This window comes from Lepidochelys kempii, chromosome 12 (assembly GCF_965140265.1).
Source record: "Lepidochelys kempii isolate rLepKem1 chromosome 12, rLepKem1.hap2, whole genome shotgun sequence".
Taxonomy (NCBI): Eukaryota; Metazoa; Chordata; order Testudines; family Cheloniidae; genus Lepidochelys; species Lepidochelys kempii.
In genome coordinates this window covers 43,380,336-43,397,912 of record NC_133267.1, presented here as the reverse complement: position 1 = coordinate 43,397,912, position 17,577 = coordinate 43,380,336, and the positions used below count along the sequence as shown (strand labels likewise).

The 17,577-nt window shown below is 45.8% G+C and overlaps 1 protein-coding gene across 15 annotated transcripts in view; it reads right to left on the bottom strand.

The window, feature by feature from the left end:
* Nucleotides 1–17,577, bottom strand: part of ADAT1 (adenosine deaminase tRNA specific 1) — a 95,422-nt gene that overhangs the window by 48,843 nt on the left and 29,002 nt on the right. For all 15 annotated transcript variants that reach the window (XM_073308392.1, XM_073308399.1, XM_073308402.1 and 12 more), the window contains exon 6: nucleotides 1,737–2,373. In XM_073308392.1, the coding sequence (XP_073164493.1) occupies nucleotides 1,737–2,373 (637 nt within the window). The remainder of the gene's footprint in view (nucleotides 1–1,736; nucleotides 2,374–17,577) is intronic.

Here is a 17,577-nt window from a genome sequence, read left to right as displayed (position 1 = left end):
ATACCAATTTCATTTGAAGAGAGATCTAATTACACTGGTGCAAACACCTAATGTAGACAACTTAAGGTAAATCAAATAAGCAAGAATTAAAAATTTAAATATGCACAATTTGCATCAGTTAGCTATCCTTGGAGACTTGGCATCCACCACTTACGTTGACAGACTATTCCACAACCTAATACAAACAACTTCCTAGTTAGGAGCTGTATCACATATCCCCAGAATAAAACCAGGAGTAATGTAATTAAATTAAGAAAAGGACAAATCATATTCCTTATTTTAAACATCTCTTATGTTGTAAGGTACAGAGCAAGTGAGGAAAGGTCTCCACCAGAATCCATGACTCATTCATTGTGCATTTTGTAACTAAAATTATTTTCCTGGACTGTCTGGCATACACAGACTGGAACACAGTACCAGAAGATACACATACTATGTATCTAAGATTGTAAGCAAAAACTGTAGTACACTATATTATTCCTGAGGGAATTCCATGCCAAAAAAAAATTAAAAAATTCGGCACACAATATTTTAAAATTCTGCAGATTTTGTCAATAAATAAATGTAGAGGCTCCCACATAAAATGTGATCATCTAAGACCGTATCAGAATGCCGCTGCACAAAAAGGCAAAATTAAGGTAGCATGGCCAACCTTAATTTTCGCATTTCCGAACTTTTGAGAGCTTAATGATCTTTTAATGTTTTTTTTTTTAAATGAAATTTCCTAGAGTTTGTAAAAAGAAAACTGAAGAAACAGAAATTTTATCGTATAGAATCATACTGATCCCTGCATGGGCAATCATCAGGACATTTAAATCCACCGACCTCTGCCAGTTAAATTAAAGGAGTAACTGATAGCAGTAGTATATTGTTATCCTCTATGTTTTAAAAGAAAATTGATATATCTAAATTTGGCCTTCCCTGGTTTTGCTGGAGAGCCACTGTGGAGGCTCAAGTATGTATCATGTGCTCTGATAGCTTAACTGAAGGGAAGCTGGATAGGTTTTGAACCAAACAAAAACCCTAAATGTTCAATGGTCTTAAGATTTTTAAAAAGGTATTAACAAAAACATCTTAAACAGTTTTAAACAGTCTAACTAAAAATCTTTCCCTCTCAGCTGCAGCACTGTCATGTGTGACACAATGTCACTGGATCTACAGTCACCAGGGAATCTTCCTGGGTAGACAAGTCCTGAATTTCAAATGTAAAAAGCAAGTAGGAAAAAAAACAACTTTATTTTGATAAAATTCTTGCAGGCCCTTCTCTGTACCTCATAAAAAAAAAAGTGCAAACCCAATATCAATCTCAGTAAGTCCCCTTTAAGAAAGGGCCAAAGCGACAGATTTGAGAGTACTGGGAGCAATATCAGAAGAAAAGGAACGATTGTTGTGATTGCCATAATGTGAAAAGGAAGTGAGGGGGAAGGGAGAGCAGGGATCGAAGAGAAAAGGAGGTTATTTTCTTGAAGGACTGCATGATGATAGGGGGATTAGGAGTAGATCAAAGGATTAAGAACAGCAAGAGTTAGAAAACCGAGAAGTGTTTCCTGGAGACCACCAAATTCTTATTATGGATTCACCAGGAGCAGTCACCTTCCCTCTAAGCCACACATGGCTGCTTTATCACTTTGATCTCTCTTCTGATTGTCTGACTGAGCACTGCAAACTTTCTAATGCTCATGCTCTCCATGACTCAGTCTTGGTACACTCTTCCTGGTCTTCTATGGGTCATGTACCTTTCAATAACTGCTCTCCGCATGACTTCTTGGCTATATGGGCATTTCCCCACTACAACTGCTGAGAGATATAACGGGTGCTGTAGGAAATGCATCAAGAGGGCTCCTTGACAGCCCAGTACATTCCAGCGAGCTAGTTTATCACTGCAGGACATGGAGCAGGTCCTGTCTCCACGGCCTGGCTTCACTCGTAGTAACCCAACATGATGATATTCTACCCCAGGTCTCCGAGCATCATCCCTCTCTCCCAGCACACACTTTGCTCCAGTTCTATAAACATCCATCACTTTGGCTCCTATTAGTCCAGTCTCCTTAGCACACGTTAAGATCTGTCTTTGTCCACCTGTAATAAATTCAGAGCAGCTGGGATCTGTGTCTTGTACATTTTGTTGATTGCCAGGAACATACTGAGCAGCTATTCTTTCAGTGACCTCACATGTAGAATCACTGATGACAGTTTTCATTCTCTTGATCACATGATCACTTTCAGTTTCCTCTGTTTTCCTTTTATTTTCTGGACCCACAGGATCATGGTTGCCACTGCACTCAGCTGAATGCCTTCTTGGATCTTTTCTACTAACCAGCTCACAAGGCTGGTCCTCTGGTTTGGTCATTGGAATAATGGAGGCATCCCCACCTAGAAGAAAGGAAGTTACATTAGCACTGGCCTGGAAAGAGATTTCTGTTTGTCCTTGCCATTTAATGCAGACCCCTTCATAGATAGGGCAACCACCATGAGTTTTTAAAGATTTGAACTAAAAAAAATGTACCTGAAGTACCAGGGAGAATAAGCTCTTCAAATGACACTGTACTGTACTTTAGTTAGACTTGAACGAGAATTCAGACGTGGTTTACATTTAATTCAAGTAGCCCTCACATGCCTCCAGCAATTGACCTCACGCCTATCCTGAAGGAACCAACTCTGTTTCACAAGGTAAGAACTAAATTCAGGTTCCATATGTGTTCAGTCAGTGGGTACTTTCATTGTTCCATTAATTCACATGCAAAAAACTTGTTAACCTGAAGTAAAGATTGCAGATGCTCACTATTGCCCTGTGCTTCTTGTACTCTTCCACAATGGGAGATTTTCAATTCCCAAAACTCCACTGTTGACCAACCAGAAAATGAGGATTACTGTCCCCTTACAAGAAGATTAACGTTACAAGAAACAAAACACAAAGGTTGGAAAGAATTGGGACAAAGCTTTTGAAAATCTCACCCTAAAACTAACTACTCTAAGAAGTTAGCTGAAATAATGAAAAAAGAAAGTTTCCTATGACACCAATGATGAAAATATAACTTTCTTACTGAGCAATCTAGAACTCTGGAAAGGAAAGAGGAACAGGTAGAGTCATTTGTGGCAAGGACATGGCTAGAATCAACTATCATGTTGAAAAGAGGGGAATAGATGGAATTGTGAGCTGTTTGGGTGTTTATTTGATAGAATATAGAAATTTCTGGAAGGTGGGCAGGACAGCTGATAAGATGATTATATTTAACTAAGTAGCTCATCGTATATATATTTTTTTTTTTAAGTCTTCACAAGATTCAGTCCACTAGGTGGTTATTTCTTATTCTAAGTGTAGAAATGTGAAAGCTACCAATCAATACGGCAAACGAGTGATTAGCAATCAGTGATTAACATCAGCATTTATCTGATTCAGTATGCTTGAAGTTGAAGTGACAGGAAGCAAGTGACTGAAGTAATGAAAACATGAATTCTAAAATAAAATATTAATATCAAGGGTTAAATATCGAAAAAGAAAAGATGTGTGCTCATCTCAGAAGCATAGACAATCCATTTTTGTCCATGTATTTCAAGATCAAATGTGCCACTGAATAGAGCTGTCTAATTAAGCAGAAGCGCAGAACAGTTATGAGTATGCCACTGCCATCCTCGAAACGTAGCCATGATGATAATTTGAGGTCTCTGGTTCTAGGCTTTCCATCAACTCTTCAACATCTGTTTTTGTTAGTTTGGCACTCAAATAGTAAACTTCAGTCAGAAATTATTAAACTGAAACAACGGAAAGACCAAGATTTAAACTCAGTAAGAAAGTTGCAACTCTCTTTTATGTTAACAGTATCACCTTTAGTGTAGCACAAAACAAGCCATAAAAAGAAAGAAATAAAGCATTGTGCCCTGGATAGTCTCCTCCAGACAGATTTAAACTCACATGTACACTAATAGAGGTTGTAAATGAAGAAACAGAGGAAAAATTAAATATCAATTCCCACAGGAATCAAGATAAATACTTAATGCTAGATGACTCATCAAGCATGAGAAATGATATGATGTGCGTACACATCTATATAGGGGAAATTGCATTCCTGATTAATGCTAATGATCTTATATCTGAATCCCACCCCCTTGCAAAACATTGTGTCCAAGTTGCTGAAAATACCACCCAAAAATGCAGTGAAAAGAATGACAAGGAGATCTTCGCCATTTCCTTAAAAGAAACTAAAATGGAAAAGATTAGAAAACTTCTCAGCTTTGATCATCTCATACGTCTGGCACATTAGTGTTCAGCAACTATTTAAACCATATGGAGAAAGCAGTTATATCAGTGGCATGATTAGTTGATTAAAAAATTATGACTGACACACCCCAATTTTGCAATGATACATGCTGGAACTCTCAGGAAGATTGTGTGTTTCCATTTGCTTCCAGCTACCATGAGAATGTTGCAATTTGCACTGAACAGAGCAGAGACAGATCAAAACAATAACATTCAATTACAAGAATAACTGAAGGAGTTATTGGAGAGTCTTGACAGATTGCAGAATGATGACAGTATTGTTGCAGTCTCAGTGGAAATCTGACTTGATCTAATTTACAAAGAAATGGAACCACACAAGGACAAAAGAAATAAAATAAAATAATAATAATATTAATAATGAAAAACTCCCATGAGGAGTGATAGAATCTTTCTACTGCTTAGCTAAAATGACTGATCCCAAATACAAAGTTCAGGGTTGAGCCTAGTGTGACACTGAACGGGATATGGAAACACTGATAATATTATCATCAATGTTATAAAATTGCAACGAATCGTGCCAGATATGCCGTGTAAGGTGTCAGTAAAAATTTTATGATTTGCCAAGTATGATAATCTTATTTATATATTTGTTATACCTTTGTATTGTGTTATAAATATGTATGGTACATCTGTATTTCCAAACTTGTGCTGTGTTTCTGGGTGACACCCCAGATAGATTGGCATCAGCACCACCTAGCCGAGGATGGGCAAACTACGGCCCGGGAGTCACATCCAGCCCTTCAGACGTTTTAATCCGGCCCTCGAGCTCCCGCTGCAAAGCGGGGTTGGGGGCTTGCCCCATTCTGCGTGTGCTGTGGCTCCCAGAAGCAGCGGCATGTCTCCCCTTCAGCTCCTATGTGTAAGGGCAGCCAGGGGGCTCCACATGCTGCCCCTCCCCCAAGCGCCACCCCCACAGCTCCCACTGGGGTGGCTCATGTGTTCTTGCCTGGAGTCAGCAAGTTAGTGATAGGTGTGTGAGTACTGGCTGTGTTTTAAAGCACTCAATCAGTGTTGTGTGTGTTGCAAACAATACTGCTTCTTTAAACTGTTGCATTTAAACTTCACAGAGATGACCTTCGGAGCCCAGCTTCCCTGTTATTGGCGGCAGAATGGCTGGGTAGAATTAGAAAGCGGCCAAGAAGAACTAAGGAGGACTTTCTGTGAGAGGTTATGATGTACTCTGCTGCCGAAAAACAGGAATTGAAGGAGTGGCGGGACAGTGAGAAGAGGGACTGAAAGGAGAACACAGCATGCCAGAAAGAAGCCACAGAGCGGCTCTTAAATGTTATTGAGTGCCAAGAAGACATGCTCCAGGCAATACTAGCTCTTCAAACTGAGCAGCTCCGCACCCACCCTCCCCTGCAGCCACTGTCTCAAAATTCTTTCCCATGCACCCCACAGACACTGCCAACACACTCTTATCAACCTGCTGGCTCCAGTCTCTACCGGCAGCTTTCCACTCCTCCCTCCTCACAGTCCAGCACTGTGGACTCCCACTACCCACACCCATCCCTCTGCAGTTTGGCCCTGCTGAAGTACAGTACCCACTGCATTATACTCCAAAGGAGAAGGCTGGATATGATCCCTGGACATACACAAATCTTTAGTCATCCTGGGACCCCTCCTCCTCCTGGGACCTTCCCTTCCCCATCCCTGCTGATATATTTTTTCATTTGGACTCTCTCCTCTGGTTGTTTGCTTTAAAACCTACACAATTCTTTTATTAAAAGACATCTTTTATTCTATTAACTGAAAGCAAAATGAGCTCTGCAAAGCAACATACAATTATGTTAAACCCCCTTATTGCATCGTGTGCACCAATCACCTCCTAGCATTACAAGCACTGCAATCCCAAGCATAGCAACAAATAGTGGCTTTCAGCTTCAAATTGCTTCCTCAAGGCATCCCTGATCCTTATGTCCCTGCGCTGTGCCCCTCTAAAAGCCCTGGTCTCTGGCAGTTCAAACTCAACCTCCAGGCGCTGAGCCTCTGCGGTCCAGCCCTGAGTGAAGCTTTCACCCTTCCCTTCACAAATATTATGGAGCATACAGCATACGGCTATAAGCATAGGAATACTGTTATCGGCCAGGTCCAGCTTCCCACAGAGGCAGCACCAGTGGGCTTTTAAACGGCCAAAAGCACACTCAACAGTCATTCTGCACTTGCTCAGCCTGTTAAACAGTTGCCCCATGTATGGCTTCATAAGCCATGGCATTAAGGAGTAAGTGGGGTCTCCCAGGATCACAGTGGGTATTTTGACTTCCCCTATGATGATCTTCTGGTCTGGGAAGAAAGTTCCTGCTTGCAGCTTCTTGAACAGGCCACCTTTCCAGACTGCGTTAATGTCTGTGAAACACACATGGTGATCCACACGCGCCTGGAGAACCATTGAGAAATACTCCTTCCGATTAATGTACTCCATGGGTAGGTGGTCTGGTGCCAGAATTGGAATGTGCTTGCCATCTATCGCCCCTCCACAGTTAGGGAAGCCCATTTGTGCAAAGCCATCTATGTCATGCACATTGCCCAAAGTCACGGTCTTTTGGAGCAGGATGCGATTAATAGCCCTGCACACTTCCGTCAACATGAGTCCAACGTCAACTTTCCCATTCTGAACTGGTTACTGACTGATCGGTAGCAGTCTGGAGTAGCCAGCTTCCACAGTGCAATCACCACACGCTTCTCCAACAGGCCAGCCCTCATTCTTGTGTCCCTGTGCCGCAGGGCTGGGGCAAACTCATCACACAGTCCCATGAATGTGGCTTTCCTCATCCAGAAGTTCTGCAGCCACTGCTCGTCATCCCAGACGTGCATGACGATGTGATCCCACCACTCAGTGCTTGTTTCCCGAGCCCAAAAGCAGCGTTCCACTATGGTCAGCACCTCCATGAATGCCACAAGCACTCTCATGTCATAGCTAGTAGGCGTGGCAAGATCAATGTCACACTTCTCTTGCCTTTGTAGTTTAAGGAATAACTCCAATGCCACTTGTGATGTGTTAGTCAGAGCAAGCAGCATCCTGGTCAACAGTTTGGGATCCATTCCTGCAGCCTGAAGAGGCAGGGTGCGCAATACACAAACCGTTGAAAGATGGCACCAAATGTGGATGGAAGCACAGGGATTTCTGGGATGTGAAGCAATACATCACAGGTCATTGGAACAGGAACCAGGATTCCCCGTGACCCCTTCCGCCTTCCCACGAGTCTTAGCGGCTGAAGAGAAAGAGGTGCTCTGTGGGATAGCTGTCTAGAGTGCACCACTCCGAATACTGCTGCAAGTGCCGCAACTGTGAACACGCTATTGCGCAGGCAGCTGACAGTGTGAACACACAACAGCAGTTTCCCTGCAGCGCTCTCTGAGCAGCGCTGTAACTTTGCCAGTGTAGACGTGCCCTAAGGCTTTTCCATGCTACGTGTTGTGAAACTTGTGTTTGGGACACAGGAAGTACAAGCCAGATGTCAAAAGGAATATAAAGGGCAGCTGCATCATCTCCATTTTGTCTTCAATCCTGCTTCTTACCTCTGGAGCAACTTTTCTACAAAGTGAACCTCTGAACAAAGGACTGAATGACCCATCCAAGCTGTGGATATGTTCCAGAGGGACTTTCAAGCCAGCAAACTCACCAACACTGCTAAGAACCTGGTATATGGACTTTGAAGTTTCTATATGTATCTGATTGACCATTTAACAACTCTTCTTGTTCTTTTCTAATAAACCTTTAGTTTTCGATACTAAAGGATTGGCTGGCAGCATGGTATTTTGGATAAGATCCAAGCTAATATTGACCTGGTAATGGGGCCAGCTCTTTGGGGTCAGAAGACTAACGAAGAGAGGGAAGAGCATCTTCGCAAGCAGGCTGGCTAACCTAGGGAGGAGGGCTTTAAACTAGGTTCACCAAGGGAAGGAGACCAAAGCCCTGAGATAAGTGGGGAAGTGGGATACCGGGAGGAAGCATGAGCAGGAGCGCGAGAGAGGGCAGGGCTCCTGCCTCATACTGAGAAAGAGGGATGATCAGCGAGTTATCTCAAGTGCCTATACACAAATGCAAGAAGCCTGGGAAACAAGCAGGGAGAACTGGAAGTCCTGGCACAGTCAAGGAATTATGATGTGATTGGAATAATAGAGACTTGGTGGGATAACTCACATGACTGGAGTACTGTCATGGACGGATATAAACTGTTCAGGAAGGACAGGCAGGGCAGAAAAGGTGGGGGAGTTGCACTGTATGTAAGGGAGCAGTATGACTGCTCAGAGCTCAAGTATGAAACTGTAGTGTGAGCAACAAGAGTGATGTCATGGTGGGAGTCTGCTATAGACCACCGGACCAGGGGGATGAGGTGGACGAGGCTTTCTTCCGGCAACTTGCAGAAGTTACTAGATCACAGGCCCTGGTTCTCATGGGAGACTTCAATCACCCTGATATCTGCTGGGAGAGCAATACAGCGGTGCACAGACAATCCAGGAAGTTTTTGGAAAGTGTAGGGGACAACTTCCTGGTGCAAGTGTTGGAGGAACCAACAAGGGGCAGAGCTCTTCTTGACCTGCTGCTCACAAACAGGGAAGAATTAGTAGGGGAAGCAAAAGTGGATGGGAACCTGGGAGGCAGTGACCATGAGATGATCAAGTTCAGGATCCTGACACAGGGAAGAAAGGAAAGCAGCAGAATACGGACCCTGGACTTCAGAAAAGCAGACTTTGACTCCCCCAGGGAGCTGATGGGCAGGATCCCCTGGGAGAATAACATGGGGGGAAAGGAGTCCAGGAGAGCTGGCTGTATTTTAAAGAATCCTTATTGAGGTTACAGGGACAAACCATCCTGATGTGTAGAAAGAATAGTAAATATGGCAGGCGACCAGCTTGGCTTAACGGTGAAATCCTTGCTGATCTTAAACACAAAAAAGAAGCTTACAAGAAGTGGAAGATTGGACAAATGACCAGGGGCGAGTATAAAAATATTGCTCAGGGATGCAGGAGTGAAACCAGGAAGGCCAAAGCACACCTGGAGTTGCAGCTAGCAAGAGATGTTAATAGTAACAAGAAGGATTTCTTCAGGTATGTTAGCAACAAGAAGTCAGTCAAAGAAAGTGTGGGCCCCTTATTGAATGAGGGAGGCAACCTAGTGACAGACGATGTGGAAAAAGCTATAGTACTCAGTGCTTTTTTTGCCTCTGTCTTCACGAACAAGGTCAGCTCCCAGACTACTGCACTGGGCAGCACAGCATGGGGAGGAGGTGACCAGCCCTCTGTGGAGAAAGAAGTGGTTCGGGACTATTTAGAAATGCTGGATGAGCACAAGTCCATGGGGCTGGATGCGTTGCATCCGAGAGTGCTAAAGGAGTTGGCGGATGTGATTGCAGAGCCATTGGCCATTATCTTTGAAAACTCATGGTGATCGGGGGGAGTCCTGGACAACTGGAAAAAGGCTAATGTAGTGCCCATCTTTAAAAAAGGGAAGGAGGAGGATCTGGGGAACTACAGGCCGGTCAGCCTCACCTCAGTCCCTGGAAAAATCATGGAGCAGGTCCTCAAGGAATCAATTCTGAAGCACTTAGAGGAGAGGAAAGTGATCAGGAACAGTCAGCATGAATTCACCAAGGGCAAGTCCTGCCTGACTAATCTAATTGCCTTCCATGACGAGATAACTGGCTCTGTGGATGAGGAAAAGCAGTGGACGTATTGTTCCTTGACTTTAGCAAAGTTTTTGACACAGTCTCCCATATTATTCTTGCCAGCAAGTTAAAGAAGTATGGCCTGGATGAATGGACTATAAGGTGGATAGAAAGCTGGCTAGATGGTCGGGCTCAACGGGTAGTGATCAATGGCTCCATGTCTAGTTCGCAGCCGGTATCAAGTGGAGTGCCCCAAGGGTCGGTCCGGGGGCCGGTTTTGTTTAATATCTTCATAAATGATCTGGAGGATGGTGTGGATTGCACCCTCAGCAAGTTTGCAGATGACACTAAACTGGGAGGAGAGGTAGATACGTTGGAGGGTAGGCATAGGATATCCTAGGGCCCTAGACAAATTAGAGAACTGGGCAAAAGAAGTCTGATGAGGTTCAACAAGGACAAGTGCAGAGTCCTGCACTTAGGACGGAAGAATCCCATGCACCGCTACAGACTAGGGACCGAATGGCTTGGCAGCAGTTCTGGAAGTCAACGAATGGCTACGCAGGTGGTGTCGGAGAGAAGGCTTTGGATTCTTTGACCATGGGATGGTCTTCCATGAAGGAGGAGTGCTGGGCAGAGACGGGTTCCACCTTACGAAGAGAGGGAAGAGCATCTTTGCAAGCAGGCTGGCTAACCTAGTGAGGAGGGCTTTAAACTAGGTTCACCGGGGGAAGGAGACCAAAGCCCTGAGGTTAGTGGGAAAACGGGATACCGGGAGGAAGCACAGGCAGGAATGTCTGTGAGGGGAGGGCTCCTGCCTCATACTGAGAATGAGGGGCGATCAGCAGGTTATCTCAAGTGCTTATATACGAATGCACAAAGCCTTGGAAACAAGCAGGGAGAACTGGAGGTCCTGGTGATGTCAAGGAACTATGACGTGATTGGAATAACAGAGACTTGGTGGGATAACTCACATGACTGGAGTACTGTCATGGATGGTTATAAACTGTTCAGGAAGGACAGGCAGGGCAGAAAAGGTGGGGGAGTAGCACTGTATGTAAGGGAGCAGTACGACTGCTCAGAGCTCCGGTACGAAACTGCAGAAAAACCTGACTGTCTCTGGATTAAGTTTAGAAGTGTGAGCAACAATAGTGATGTAGTGGTGGGAGTCTGCTATAGACCACCGGACCAGGGGGATGAGGTGGATGAGGCTTTCTTCCGGCAGCTCGCAGAATTATCATGGGTGACTTTAATTTTCCTGATATCTGCTGGGAGAGCAAGACAGCGGTGCATAGACAATCCAGGAAGTTTTTGGAAAGCGTAGGGGACAATTTCCTGGTGCAAGTGCTAGACGAGCCAACTAGGGGGGGAGCTTTTCTTGACCTGCTGCTCACAAACCGGGAAGAATTAGTAGGGGAAGCAAAAGTGGATGGGAATCTGGGAGGCAGTGACCATGAGTTGGTTGAGTTCAGGATCCTGACACAGAGAAGAAAAGGTAAGCATCAGGATACGGACCCTGGACTTCAGGAAAGCAGACTTCGACTCCCTCAGGGAACGGATGGGTAGGATCCCCTGTGGGACTAACATGAAGGAAAAAGGAGTCCAGGAGAGCTGGCTGTATTTCAAGGAATCCCTATTGAGGTTACAGGGACAAACCATCCCGATGTGTTGAAAGAATAGTAAATATGGCAGGCGACCAGCTTGGCTTAACGGTGAAATCCTAGCGGATCTTAAACATAAAAAAGAAGCTTACAAGAAGTGGAAGGTTGGACATATGACCAGGGAAGAGTATAAAAATATTGCTCGGGCATGTAGGAATGAAATCAGGAGGGCCAAATCACACCTGGAGATGCAGCTAGCGAGAGATGTCAAGAGTAACAAGCAGGATTTCTTCAGGTATGTTGGCAACAAGAAGAAAGCCAAGGAAAGTGTGGGCCCCTTAATGAATGAGGGAAGCAACCTAGTGACAGAGGATGTGGAAAAAGCTAATGTACTCAATGCTTTTTTTGCCTCTGTCTTCACTAACAAGGTCAGCTCCCAAACTGCTGCGCTGGGCATCACAACATGGGGAATAGATGGCCAGCCCTCTGTAGAGAAAGAGGTGGTTAGGGACTATTTAGCAAAGCTGGACGTGCACAAGTCCATGGGGCCGGACGAGTTGCATCCGAGAGTGCTAAAGGAATTGGCGGCTGTGATTGCAGAGCCATTGGCCAATATCTTTGAAAACTCATGGCGAACGGGGGAAGTCCCGGATGACTGGAAAAAGGCTAATGGAGTGCCAATCTTTAAAAAAGGGAAGAAGGAGGATCCTGGGAACTGCAGGCCAGTCAGCCTCACCTCAGTCCCCGGAAAAATCATGGAGCAGGTCCTCAAAGAATCAATCCTGAAGCACTTACATGAGAGGAAAGTGATCAGGAACAGTCAGCATGGATTCACCAAGGGAAGGTCAAGCCTGACTAATCTAATTGCCTTCTATGATGAGATTACTGGTTCTGTGGATGAAGGGAAAGCAGTGGATGTATTGTTTCTTGACTTTAGCAAAGCTTTTGACACGGTCTCCCACAGTATTCTTGTCAGCAAGTTAAAGTAGTATGGGCTGGATGAATGCACTATAAGGTGGGTAGAAAGTTGGCTAGATTGTCGGGTTCAACGGGTAGTGATCAATGGCTCCATGTCTAGTTGGCAGCCGGTGTCAAGTGGAGTGCCCCAGGGGTCGGTCCTGGGGCCGGTTTTGTTCAATATCTTCATAAATGATCTGGAGGATGGTGTGGATTGCACTCTCAGCAAATTTGCGGATGATACTAAACTGGGAGGAGTAGTAGATACGCTGGAGGGCAGGGATAGGATACAGAGGGACCTAGACAAATTGGAGGATTGGGCCAAAAGAAATCTGATGAGGTTCAATAAGGATAAGTGCAGGGTCCTCCACTTAGGACGGAAGAACCCAATGCACAGCTACAGACTAGGGACCGAATGGCTAGGCAGCAGTTCTGCAGAAAAGGACCTAGGGGTGACAGTGGACGAGAAGCTGGATATGAGTCAGCAGAGTGCCCTTGTTGCCAAGAAGGCCAATGGCATTTTGGCATGTATAAGTAGGGGCATAGCGAGCAGATCGAGGGACGTGATCATCCCCCTCTATTTGACATTGGTGAGGCCTCATCTGGAGTACTGTGTCCAGTTTTGGGCCCCACACTACAAGAAGGATGTGGATAAATTGGAGAGAGTCCAGCGAAGGGCAACAAAAATGATTAGGGGTCTGGAACACATGACTTATGAGGAGAGGCTGAGGGAACTGGGATTGTTTAGTCTGCAGAAGAGAAGAATGAGGGGGGATTTGATAGCTGCTTTCAACTACCTGAGAGGTGGTTCCAGAGAGGATGGTTCTAGACTATTCTCAGTGGTAGAGGAGGACAGGACAAGGAGTAATGGTTTCAAGTTGCTGTGGGGGAGGTATAGGTTGGATATTAGGAAAAACTTTTTCACTAGGAGGGTGGTGAAACACTGGAATGCGTTACCTAGGGAGTTCGTAGAATCTCCTTCCTCAGAAGTTTTTAAGGTCAGGCTTGACAAAGCCCTGGCTGGGATGATTTAATTGGGGATTGGTCCTGCTTTGAGCAGGGGGTTGGACTAGATGACCTCGTGAGGTCCCTTCCAACCCTGATATTCTATGATTCTATGATTCTGCAGAAAAGGACCTAGGGGTTACAGTGGACGAGAAGCTGGATATGAGTCAACAGTGTGCCCTTGTTGCCAAGAGGCCAATGGCATTTTGGGATGTATAAGTAGGGGCACTGCCAGCAGATCGAGGGACGTGATCGTTCCCCTCTATTCGACATTGGTGAGGCCTCATCTGGAGTACTGTGACCAGTTTTAGGCCACACACTACAAGAAGGATGTGGAAAAATTGGAAAGAGTCCAGCGGAGGGCAACAAAAATTATTAGGGGACTGGAACACATGAGTTATGAGGAGAGGCTGAGGGAACTGGGATTGTTTAGTCTGTGGAAGACAAGAATGAGGGCGGATGTGATAGCTGCTTTCAACTACCTGAAAGGGGGTTCCAAAGAGGATGGATCTAGACTGTTCTCAGTGGTAGTGGATGACAGAACAAGGAGTAATGGTCTCAAGATACAGTGGGAGAGGTTTAGGTTGGATATTTGGAAAAACTTTTTCACTCGGAGGGTGGTGATGATAGGGAAAAAACCCAGAAAACGACCCTATAATCATGTAAAGCTACGCTGCTGTCTTTTTTTCTATGCTTATCTGTCCTTTCTACTTTGTTTATGGATAGAAAGAATGTGAACTGTGTGTAACCTGCACTCCCTGCTTTTGGGGAGAGAATTCCTTATGCAGATAAGCCTCCATGCTCGTACCTACCCCAGAACTTCAAACAGACTGGGTTAACCGGTTCAAACTGGAAGAGATATCACAATGTATGTTGAACCAAGCTATAAAAGCTCATCCCTGTTCTTTGTTCGGGGCTTCACCATTTTCCTCTGAAAAGGAATTGGTGAGCCCTTCAGCTGTCGTATTTGCTAGCAATAAAGTGCCTCACTTTATCAAAGAGCCAAGACTCTGTGTTTTGTTTGGCTAATACAGAAGTCCAGGGAAGGCTACCCTCCTAACCCTAGACGGGAGGGGAACCCTTTTTCCCTAACAATTTGGGGGCTCGTCCAGGATCGCCTCTTCTCCGGACCGGTGGACGGTCGGGACTCTGAATCCTTCTTGCCGGCACCCGGGTTGCTTTAACCCTGAAGGCTTCCCGTCTCGCTTCCACCCGCCGCTTCGGCGAAATAAGGCATCCCGAAGGCACTAGGGTCCGGACCTATTGGTGAACACCGGCCGGTGGGAACTTGGTGAGTTCTGAATTTTTCCTTTGTGATTGTCTAGACAACAGCCGGGGGTCCCGTCTTTGGGAAAAGATGGGGGGGGGTCCAGTAGAACTGTTGATCCTTCTACGCCTCTGGGCTATATGTTAAAACATTATGATAGGGATATCAAGGCCTTACAATCGGATGGCAACAAAGCTTTGTATAAGTTTATATTTTTGTGTCAAGGTCCCTGGGTGGGAATGACGCAAGACGACCCGGAACCAGGAAATCGCTGGCCGGGGGAAGGAACATTTGAGTTACATAACATTGTTCAATTACGAAAAGTATTGTATGATTTACAACCGCGGCAACTTAAGTATTCTGATGTATGGATAAGGGAGGCCGAACGGCGCAAAAGTGCCAGTGTAACTACTAGTTTACGTGCTGAGGTAGAAAAACTTAAAGCCATGCGGCCCCCACCATACAATCCAGAATCTAGTCATGCTGACCAGAAGCTAAAAACGTCAAGGTCTATTTATCCCCAACTCCCATTGAAAGAAGCGGAGGATCCTATACCATTGGAAGAATGTAGCTGGCTATGGGGTGGGGTACCGCAGCCTGACCCTGATGCACCCACGCCCCCAACCGGGGAAAGGAGCGGTCCCACTCTCCCACTAGCTACCGATACCCCCACAATTAACGCAGAGCGGGGGGGCGATCCGGAGGCTGGCACCTCTACCAGGGGGTTGACACGTCCTGATCCGCGACACCCCAGTGATGCAACCCCTGCAAAGACCCGGTCTCATGGTTCTCTAGGCACCCCTAAGGCAAAAGTTCTTGGAGCTGCAATAGCTAGTGCAGTCCAAATGCCTATGCGACAACTGCCAAGCGGTAGGGGGGGGACACAGATGGTGTATGTCCCTTTTACCAGCACGGATCTAATGAATTGGTCATCTACTTTTCCCTCATTTCGACAGTGTCCGGAAGAATTTATTAAAAAGTTAAAGGGTATTTTCACAATGTATAATTGTAATTATGACGATGTGGAAATGATTTTAAATCAAGTGCTAAGCGAGGGTGAGAAGGAAACGGTGTATAAGAAAGCTAGAGAGACGGTGCAAGGCAGGGCGGCTTATCCGCAAGAGAAACCTGAAATGGATTGGGATGTTCCAGAGACCGTTCAAGAGTGGGATAAAATGAGAAAGCGAATCTTAGAAGCATTAGAGGATATGTCTAAGCCTGTGTATGATTGGGGAAAGGTAGATGCATGTGTTCAAAAGCACGATGAGCACCCAGGGGAATTCTTCCACCGCCTTTGTAAGGTTTTGAAAAACCACAGCGGCTTAGATCCAACCTTCCCTGTAGCGAAAACACAAGTGATCGGCCAGTATGTAAAAAATTTATTACCATTCGCTCGGAAGTATGTGTGTAGTCAACCAGCTTATGAAAACAAAACGCTGGAGGAGGTGGTGGGGTTAGCAGCCCATGCCTGGAGGAATAGGAAGGAATTAGACACTAGGAGGTCCGAAAAGCTCCTTAATCTGCAGTTGCAAGGTTTCCAAGACGGCTCTCGGGGACGGGATGCAAGCCGCAGGAGGGGAGGCTTTCGGGGACGAGGCAGAAGAGGAGGCAGCTCTACCCAGGGATGGGGACCACAAGGTCAGAACTTCCAGCCACGGCCCGGGAGGGCAGGGCCAGATGAGTGCGGGCGGCGCCGACAAAAAGGGCACTGGGCTGCCCAGTTCCCAAATTACCCCCTCCAGCCAGCTGACCCTCTTATGCAAGCCTACCAGAGGGTACAGGAAAGGGGGGGAGAAAAAGGAAGTGCTGATTGAAAGCTAGCCGCCCACAATGCTTCGTCCCCCTCGCCAGGAACCCCCTCCGCTTCTTGGACAGTGCAGTTGGATGCAAACCACCCGGAGCTTCCAGTTGTGGTGGGAGGAAAAACTTATTCAATGTTAATTGACACCGGGGCAGATAGAAGTACTCTACAGGACCCCACCCTTCCTACCACTTCTGCAACCGTAAAAGCTATAGGCGTTGGTGGCACCGTGTGCGCCCTTCCTCTAACTGCGGAGCAAACGGTCCAGCTTGGCCCGTTATCAGAGGATCATAGCTTTTTAATTGCAACTTCCTGTCCTGCAAATTTATTAGGTAGAGATCTGTTATGTAAACTACGAGCAACTATAACTTGCAGCCCGGAGGGGCTGTATCTCTCAGTCCCTACTTCGGTCCCTGAAGCTATGGTAATGGCATTGTTAGCCACTACACCCACCGCCCCCTTTGTCCCTGCTGAGTTATCTGATATTCCTGAAGCATTGTGGGCCTCGGCGTCCACTGAAACTGGACTTTTAAAGTCAGCAGAACCGGTGTATATCAATTACCGTACAGATATCCCTCTGCCCCGAAAAATGCAATATCCATTGCCTAAAGAGGCCATAGAGGGCATTTGGCCAGTCCTACAACAGCTTTTAACTCAAGGAATCATTAAGGAGGCTACCAGCCCTTGCAATACACCTATTCTTCCTGTTAAGAAACCCAAGCCTGGCCCCGATGGCAAACCGGTTTACCGTTTCGTGCATGACCTCCGACTGATTAATGCTATTGTGATCCCGAGAGCTCCGGTTGTTCCCAATCCAGCAACTATTTTAACTGCTATTCCCCCAGGGGCTACTTATTTTACTGTGATTGATCTGTCTTCAGCATTTTTCAGCATCCCTGTGCACCCAGACTCACAGTTCCTATTTGCCTTTACCTTTGACGGATGTCAATACGTATGGACCCACCTCCCTCAGGGCTACAGGGAGAGCCCTACCATCTTCAGCCAGTATTTAAAGCGAGATCTGGACTCTATTTCGTTGACTATGGGTTCTACTTTGATTC